General features: G+C 34.1%; 1 protein-coding gene across 4 annotated transcripts; it reads left to right on the forward strand.

Moving 5' to 3' along the window:
* Positions 1–3,944: 3,944 nt before the first annotated feature.
* On the forward strand, positions 3,945–9,450 carry LOC147407243 (serine/threonine-protein kinase SAPK8-like). Of its 4 annotated transcripts, XM_086435722.1 has the most exons (10): positions 3,945–4,205; positions 4,817–4,891; positions 5,000–5,101; positions 5,184–5,237; positions 5,342–5,434; positions 5,615–5,649; positions 6,302–6,437; positions 7,259–7,363; positions 7,461–7,559; positions 8,745–9,450. In XM_086435722.1, exons 1-10 carry the CDS (start codon positions 4,029–4,031, stop codon positions 9,024–9,026), a joined length of 1,158 nt encoding a protein of 385 aa, XP_086291848.1. In that variant the 5' UTR covers positions 3,945–4,028; the 3' UTR covers positions 9,027–9,450. The 4 variants fall into 4 exon arrangements, with proteins under 4 accessions (XP_086291848.1, XP_086291845.1, XP_086291846.1 ...); XM_086435719.1 differs by lacking the exon at positions 5,615–5,649 and having other exon boundaries at positions 5,324–5,434; positions 6,345–6,437; XM_086435720.1 differs by lacking the exon at positions 5,615–5,649 and having other exon boundaries at positions 6,345–6,437.
* Positions 9,451–9,705: the final 255 nt, after the last annotated feature.

Consider the following 9,705-nt stretch of genomic DNA (forward strand, 5'->3'; position numbering starts at 1 on the left):
CTTGATCCCTTTATTCTCAAATTATTGACAAGTCGTTTAAATATTATTATTTTTTAGAAATTTTTTTAACTATAATTATTAAAGAATAAATATCTATATATTAAAACATAACCGTGGACCTTACTCCTTAACCTCAAGATTTATACCCCATAAACGATGTATCTCGATGACGATTGTGCCCCCTCCTCTGTCTTTTGTCTTCTTCTACTTTCTTAGAATACCCCTAACTTTATTGTCTTTTTTTTCTTCTACCTCTTTCCAAAAAAACATCTACAAATTTTCTATATTGTTTTTCCTCATTTTCTCTTTTTCAATTATATCCTTCCAATTTTATTATTTTTTTCTTTTTCACCCAAATTCTAGTCTATATGATAAAACATAAAGTAAACTCCACACAGTTATAGTTTTGTAAGGGTATAAAGATTGAGAGTTAAGAAAAATGAATGTGGTTCACACAATCCTTACTTTATTATCTTTCATCCTTTTTCCCTTCAACTTTATTTTCTTTCCTATCATCCCCCATTTTTCAATAATAACGTTTAATGTTATCACTTTTTTAATAATATTTAATATATACCCTTTCAACTTTATTGTTTTTCCTTTCTTCTCCCATTTTTTTTAATAACACTCTTCTAATTTTATTATCTTTTTACCCCATTAGCCCCAAAGAGGATGTGCATGCCATAGGCATGAAAGTATTATAATATGATGCATGAGATAGATTATTATCCCATCTCATCTAATAACATGATAATATAATCCTACAAACATTATTTTAAATAATATATATTAATACTAGAAGTAATTCTCCCATACACGACATTACAAATGTCTCTCTATACTTATAAAGATCTTTAGTTATGAAGACCTAATCATGGGTCCCACTCAAGTGAACGACATGGAATCATGGATGCAACCACAAGATCTATTAAATAAGCATATTTTTGAGATAATTCGCTATGAATAATCCTAATCTTTTGTTCTTCATCGTCTGCTTGTTGATGTAAGCATGCAAGTGGCCTCACTTAGGGTGTGATGTTGGATTTCAAAAGGGTAGATTACAAACCTATCTCTTACATCTTCAACCTCATGAAAAACCCTAATTTTTCTTTCAAAATCCATTGATGTGAAATCAATCTTAATCCTTAGTAAAAGAAACCTTATTTTTCTACCCAGAAAATCCTAATTTTACTCTCAAAATCTATCAACTTCAACCCTACCTTAACCCTCTGTAGAAAAATCTTGATTTTTCTGGTTGAATATGAGATTTAGGATTTGTATTTGATGATAAGATTTTGTTTTTCCATTAATGATGTTCTTCATATATGTTTTGTTATCAGATAAATAAGATATTTTGCGATATCATATAAAATTATCGGATTTGAATTTGAAAATCAAGAAAAAAAAATTTGGATTTGGATTCAAATTCGGATATCAAGAAAAATTTCAACTTCAGATATACATGTATTTGAATTGATAAATATATGCTGGCAATCCTACATCGGATTATCAACTCCCTTTCTAGCCAAGGTTCTATGAGTTATAACCACGAGCATGTAATGTGGATCAAACTTCGTATGCATCATCGTTCATATGATTCAAACTTAAAACACTTGTAATCATTCTAAGGATGCATATATGTTCGTCCATTTGGACAATCAAATTAACAAGCACCATCTTGGGTGGGTCCATAGGTTAAAAATGATGTAGATTACCACCACAAAACATATGACCACTTTGATTCTCTAAAACTAAGTGCACGGGGCTCTTGAGAAAATGTATTTACTTAGGATAGAGAAAGTAGAATATGACCATACTTGAATTGTTGGAAGATAGATTTAGAGAAAATCAAGTGGAAATATATATATATATATATATATAGGGTCCCTTTCAGCAACAAACATTTTGGCAAAACATTTTTCAAAATATGAGTTAGATGTTTAGGAATGGGCTGATTTTTGGTGAGGATGATCTCTACGGTGAGGAGATCATCCTCACCAAAAATCAGCCCATTCCAAAACTTCTAGCCCCATGTTTACAAGTTGAAAAATCGTGAACCGTCCATTTTTTGTAAACCATTTTTGATAGGTTAGAAGTTTTGGAATGAGCTGATTTTTGGTGATGATGATCTCCTCACCGTAGAGATCATCCTCACCAAAAATCAGCCCATTCCAAAACCTGCAACCCATATTTTGAAAAATGTTTTGCCAAAATGTTTGTCAAAATGTTTGTTGCTGAACATTTCCCATATATATATATATGTTTAGTACAACCAATTTTTTTTTCTATTGTGCATATTATTTTTCTTTCAAAAATTAACTTAACAAGGTAGAATAGTGAGATACTTAAATTTTTCTTTGATTCCATTCGGTAGATGGTTGATTAGACGAACATCACATTGATTTGTTTGGATTCATTTTTCTTATAGAAAATGACCTTGTTTAAATCAATATTAATGATAGACCTACTTACAATTTTCAGTGATTCAAAAGCTAATTATTATAACAAAATAATCCTTCCTAAAAAGAGGATTTTACCAACAACATAAATAATTTTCTCCTAATTTTTTTCCTTATTTTTCTCCTTTATTTTACTTTTATCCTAAAAAATTTCATTATCTTTTTATATTTATCGATTTTTATTATTTATTAGGATAATGAATAAATGTCCTACACACTTCCACGTTAGAAATGTCCCCCCAATGTTACTCTATTTATTATTAGTTACTTATCGATTTAACCATTTAGAATCGAACTTCATACCGATATATTGAAAAATCAATTTGATAGAGGTGCAATTTGATTCGGTTTGAGGTCCAATTGAAACCAAACTAACATAAGTCAGTTCCACTAAATAAGAATCAGAACCGAACTAAATTCTGTTAGAATCAAACCAACCCAAATCGAATTAAATTGATTTGATTCGATTCGATTCTACGGATTGTCAATATTCTATAAATTGTAAGTAATATTTTTTAATATAAAAATAAAATTTTATATAATAAATCACTAATCTATTAATAAAAGATCATTAATTTATTCATAAAAGATGACTAATACGTGTCCTAACTCTTAAAATAATTCATGAAAATTATTATTTACATACATATTTATTTATTGCATAGGAGATCGATTTGATTCAGTTTTATACAAACTTGATGTGAGAATTGAATCAAATTGATTAATTCTCCATTTTCATAATTCAAAATTCAATCACAACTTATTCTAAATCAAATCAAATCACCCTAAAATTATTGATTTGATTCTCGATTTAAATCGGACCAAGTTGCACCGCATCTGAGCGCTCTAAAAACTGTCGAGCATGCCTAGATTCTATTACCTAATATGTCAACTCTAGCTGTACTCGGTCCAACAAACAGGATTTTTAATCACCAAAATTACGAAGATACCCCTAATCCTTTTAATGGATTTGCCTAAGTTAAGGGTGTTCTAGTAAAAGAGAAATCGGTTTCTCAGACTATAACTCAGATAATTCCGAAAGTTTCATTTAAATATGAGACTTCGAAGCCGTCGACCGCTTCAAAATTTCGATAAAACCTCATTACAATATGACAAGTGGCTTATTAATATTATTTTAATATTATTTTTAAAAATATTTGGATAAAACTCCACGTGTAATCCAAACAAGAGAGTTTTACCGAAATTTTAAAACAGCTAGCCGCTTCAAAGTTGTTTCCGTCATTTGGCTATGCTTATTTTGGCAAAATTGTTCAACGCCAGAAATCTTCACTTCGCCCATGATTTTGTCCCCTATCTTATCTGCCAAATTTGCTTCCAAATTACCAAAATATCCTTATGAAATAACTATAATACCCATTAGAGAAGACTTAAGGGTCATTTATGTAATTTACTCCGCGAGGTTTAGATATACTGAAATAAAAGCAGGTCAGTACTCTCGTCGACTCGTCTCTCTCTCTCTCGATCTCTCGAATCTTTTTGTGTTCTCCAGTTCGATCGTGATCAGTGTTTCTTTCGAGGAGGAGAACTGAGAAGGAAAGAAGAATTTTGATGGATCCATCCGCAATCACCATAGGCCCTGGCATGGATATGCCGATAATGCATGATAGCGATCGGTTTGAGTTCGTCAAAGATATTGGTTCGGGGAATTTCGGCGTGGCGAGGTTGATGACGGATAAGAAAACCAAAGAACTCGTCGCAGTAAAGTATATCGAAAGAGGCGAAAAGGTTCTTCAATCTGAATTCTCTGCAAATTCTTCAATTTTACTGTATTTTTTTCTCGATTATTGTTTGAAACAAGTGGAATTTTGGTTTTATTTGAGTTGTTTGTCGGGCTGAACTTTAATTCGAGATCGGTGGTTGTTTTGTTTTTAGAAAGAAGCCAGTTTTTCTGTGTTTGATTTTTGAGGTAAAATTGGAACTTTTACCTCTCTTCCAACATCCCTTTTGGGGTAATTGTGTTGTTTGTAAGAGGAGAGCTATTTTGGTATATATAAAAAAAAAAAAGAAGCTATGTTTTCTTCTGCTTTTATCGTCATAATGGATTTGTTGGAGGCTAAAATTTCTTTGTATTTGAGATATTGTATTGCTTATTATTTTGGAGGCTTTAAAAGTGACTAAGGTGGTCTGGCTTTGTTGTTATTTTTGTTATAAATGATTCAGTCGAAATGTTTGAGATTATGTGCTAAAGATCACTGTACAGACTCGATTTTAGTTGGTCAGGTGTGAAATGAGGAAATTAACACTGATTTTAGTTGGTTAGATGTTAAATGAGGAAATTAATACTGGAAACGGCGAGTTATATTTAACTTTCTCATTTTGATATTATTATGAGACAGATAGATGAAAATGTACATAGGGAGATCATTAACCACAGGTCGCTGAGGCACCCCAACATCATTAGGTTCAGAGAGGTCTGTTTAATCATAATGTCTATTGGCAGTGTGTAATGTATCACAAGGAATAACTGCTAAAGTTGACTTCTGATTTTTATTTTTTTTGCTTTTTTCAATCTTCTAAAGGTCATATTAACCCCAACCCACTTGGCTATTGTAATGGAATATGCATCTGGTGGAGAGCTTTTTGAGCGTATAAGCAAAGCGAGCCATTTCGGTGAAGATGAGGTTGTCAATCTGACCCATTGATTTCTTTTCTTCCCCAATGCCTGCTCATTTATTTGATGTTTGTCCTGGTTTTCTGCTATAGGCCCGCTTTTTCTTTCAACAACTTATATCAGGAGTTAGCTATTGTCACTCGATGGTATTTGAACATGTTATCTGTTTTTAAATTTTATTTTTAGTCTACTATGGAAATATGACCTTGAAGACTAAGTTGGCTTCTTTAAGCTGTGTTTCTTCATGAAGCAAGTATGTCACCGTGACCTGAAGTTAGAGAATACACTGTTGGATGGAAGCCCTGCTCCTCGTTTGAAGATATGCGATTTTGGGTACTCCAAGGTAATTGTTGTCCTTATCGTTTGAGTATTTGGGTGATGATATTTGATAGAAAAACTTGGCAGTCAAGGTTATGAGTTGTTCATATGTACACCAGTGAACGTCTAAGTGTAATTGAGATTAGTCATTTACGCATTGTTCTCTTTTACTTAGCTTTGGACCATCTCCAGATTAGCTTATCAGACTGCTTTGTTTGGAGTTCAAAAATTTCTTTTAAAGTAGCCTTTTTTGTTTGGACGCATTTTTGGACAAAATCCTGGCATTGATTCACTTGATTAACCATTCGGGAATTATTGTAATTTTTAGCTCCATGTGCAAGCCCAGTGGAACATATGTGAGGATCTTATGCTTCACTTCAATCTAGCTTTATCTTTCTGGGGTTTTTTCTTGATTCAATACATGGTTTGTTGGATTCCTCCAAGGATAGTTTTTGAGTTCTCCAGTAGTTGTACATCAGTGCTTTCTTTACCAAAGGACTGTTGATTAGGAGGTTTCTTCGTTGTGTGATCTTATGAGGGCTTTGTAAGTTAAGGAATTTAAGGATTTTAATGCTCAGGATGTACATGTTTCTTCCCTTCATCTTTCTCGTATTCATCCTTGGTAGGCCCTTTGATCTACATGGTCTTACTTTTTTTTTTTGCTTGTATTTCTCTCTGTTTCTACTAACATTTGAACATATTGGAGAACAAGAAAAAGAATAAATCATCGATCAATCTAAACAGTCATAAGTCAGTGGGCCTGAGGGGTGTGCCACACGGCAACGGTGGAGTATATGATCCACACTCTTATGACAATTATCAAGCTTAAATGCAGAATCATTATTGTTCATTTCATTTAACATTTCCTCTCCTTATCTAGATTAGCTACGAGAGCGTCATTCATGTACACTTCTAACTTTGACTGCTTTTATCAGTCATCAGTGTTGCATTCACAACCAAAATCAACTGTTGGGACTCTTGCCTACATTGCACCAGAAGTATTACTCAAGAAGGAGTATGATGGAAAGGTAAGATCATCAATTACTTGTAACATATATAGGGTTAGGTTCCAGAGACTTGTGAGAAAACACAAGCTTCCAACAGTGTAAAATTGAGATCCAGAGGTCAGGATTTAAAGTATTGTAATGACATGCATCCCGGATATAGTGATCCTAAGGATAAATATTGACCGTTAGCTTTTGTATTTAAATGGCTGGGATTACGTGTTTTTAATATGAGGCACTGGAACCTGACCCTATATATATATAAATATATATCCTTAGGATATATTTATCCTAAGGATAAATCTTAACTGTATGCTTTTGTGTTTAAATGGTTGGGATCATGTGTATTTTCCATGTGTCACTGGAGCCTGACCCTATATCTATCTATCTATATATATATATATATGAACTTGTTCTTAGTGTTGACAAATTTTGGCAGCACGACATGTTTTCCAGAGCAAGAAAAGTTTTTAATTTTTGAGTTATCCATTGGGTGGCTTGTATTATTCATTTCTCAATTGGACTACAAATTTGATGTTTTTAATTGGTGGGCACTATGGGACTTTTTGCTGTTCATGAAGATGAATTAGGACATTTATCTTTTTTAAAAAAAAAATGATTAATGCTTATCTGGTCCAAAAGAGTTGTTGGGGATACATTTTGAGTTTGGATCCAAACGCTCTAGATTTGTGCCAATTATAGCATTATTTTTCTCATGCAAGCATGTGAATAATTACGAGCTTAAGAATACCTCTCTCTTGTGCAGACATATGCACATATATTAACATTGCCATCGATTATTTCATACGTCTAATTTGCTGCTTTAATATGCCACTATAATTCAGATTGCTGATGTATGGTCATGTGGTGTGACTCTGTACATCATGCTGGTGGGTGCATACCCTTTTGAGGATCCTGAGCAACCCAAAAATGGCAGCAGAACGATACAGGTTTGTGTTCGGACCTTGTTGTAACATATGGCAGATCTTGTGAATTAATTGATTTGAACTATTCTTTTAATTGATTTAAACTTTTTGTTCTGTACAGCGAATATTGGGTGTCAAGTATTCAATTCCGGATTGTGTTCCTATTTCTCAGGAGTGCCAACAGTTGATGAAGAGTATTTTTGTTGCCGACCCTTCATTGGTTAGTAATCCATGTTTATTTAGATCTGTTTAGTATTTCATGTGGATGCTGAATTACTTCCAAGTTTTATAGAGTTTGTGCAGAACTTTAGACAACAGTTTGAAAAATACATCATAACAGTGTAATGGTTGGTGGTGGTACTGTTATTTCCATTATAACAGTAACATAATGGTGTTATGTAATGGGGGTGCGGCATCATAGATAAGATTTAAATTTCGTTTTGATATAAACATGTTCCATGATGGAAGGTGCCAGCCAGCTTAGTTGGTAAAGGCTATGGGTGATCACACCGTTTAATTCCATCCATCTCCAAGTTGCTAAAATGCTGATGTTATTTGAGTTTGATCTAGTCCAGGGCATTCCCCTTATAATGGCCATTACAATGCAATTATCCTAAACCATGGGACACTGATTCACCCTCCCGATTATCATCCTACATCTAGTATGATATGATATACAATAAGAATCCTGACTTACTTTTTCTTTTTCTTTAGAATTTTAGAATATCTTCATGCATGATATTTTTACTTGACTGGGTCAGAGTAGTTGTTGAATAAATCAGATTGTGTATGTTTAAATACATACCACTGGCAATGTTTTCTTCATTACAACAATTAAATCTCTAGAAGTGCTAATTAATTCTCTCTGTCTTCTTGCTTTTGTGCTTTTAAGGTTCTTAGGAATGATTAAGGACTTGGTGTTTTTAAGTCCATTCTCCTTTTTATGCTAGTAAATCTTGGATTATATGTTCATATCTTGAGATAAGAACTAGATAGTACATAGTTGGTTCTTGCAAAAAACTAACTAGTTCTATAAAAATAAGAAAAAAGAAAAGCATGGAGGATTGGCATTTTCTTGCATCCCTTATTTTTCTACTCGACACATTACCCTTCTTTTTAGTCTTTAATGGATGACCTTGGTCAAGGAGAGACCATATCCGTGCTCCCGGCAGAGAGAGAGAGGCAGGGGGGTTGTTTCGGAATTACCTTAAATATCTAATATTCTCATTCTACTTGAGTGATTCAGTGGTGGGTTTGTTGGTTGGTTGCTATGTCATCTATGTTAAAAGGCATTTGTATGATTGATTGCCTTCTTTGTTGTCTCATGCTATTATTGCCTCTATATTTCTATTTTGGGATTTAATCGACAATGTTGAGGAGCATAACTAAACTCTACATGCAACAGAGGATTACCATTCCCGAGATTCAAAAACATGAATGGTTTCTAAAGAGCTTGCCAGCTGACCTCATGGAAGAAAGCACCCAGTTTGAAGAGGCCGATCAACCCATGCAAAGCATTGAAAAAATCATGCAGATAATAACTGAGGCCACCATACCCGCTGCTGGCACCCGAAGCCTCGATGAGTATTTTTTGGGCACCATGGACATGGATGATGAAATGGACGACTTGGAGACTGATTCCGACATTGATGTCGACAGCAGTGGTGAGATAGTCTATGCAATGTGATTACCCCATGGGTTTGGGGTTTCAGAACAGAACAACTTCTTCCACGACGAAGTTCATTACACGCTTCTGGACCTGATAATGGCAAGTGAAGGTTGCATGTAGTAGTGGTTGGCTATGAAGGTGAACCTTGTATAGAGAAAAGTGGGTTTACGCACTTGATTGACTACTTCCAATCCTCCTATTGGAGTGTGACGTGTTCATAATACACAAATTTGGAGTCTGGGGGGGTATGGCTGGAATGAATTTATATTTAGCTAGTCAGGTGAGAATCAATAACTCCTATGCCCCTTTCGGTTTATTTATTGGGATGATCCTAGAAATGCAGTGTTTTGTTGTTCTTTTTTCCCACTAGGGGTGGGAGCATTTACACTCTTTAATACACAGTTACCCCAGTTTCTACGAGTTTGATGGATCGTTCTCTTCATTTTTCGTGTATAGTCAGTCCTATTAGTGCACGTGTGTGTGTTTCTGTCCATATCACCGGATGTGAGGAGCAGGCCCAAACCCAGTCCAGTTTAACGATGCTCTTGACTGGTTCTTCTTTCGTAGAATGTTGTCCTCTAAAACCCTGAACCATCGGATCATTGTTTTGGATTTCACAAGGTTAGAGGGTCCTAAGGTGAAATCCTTAGTAAGTATAAGGCTAGTTGAACTCTGTATTTTACTCCTGTTTGAGAAT

The sequence above is a fragment of the Akebia trifoliata genome, chromosome 3 (genome assembly GCF_017979445.1).
Source record: "Akebia trifoliata isolate Shusen 1 chromosome 3, ASM1797944v1, whole genome shotgun sequence".
NCBI classification, from domain to species: Eukaryota; Viridiplantae; Streptophyta; class Magnoliopsida; order Ranunculales; family Lardizabalaceae; genus Akebia; species Akebia trifoliata.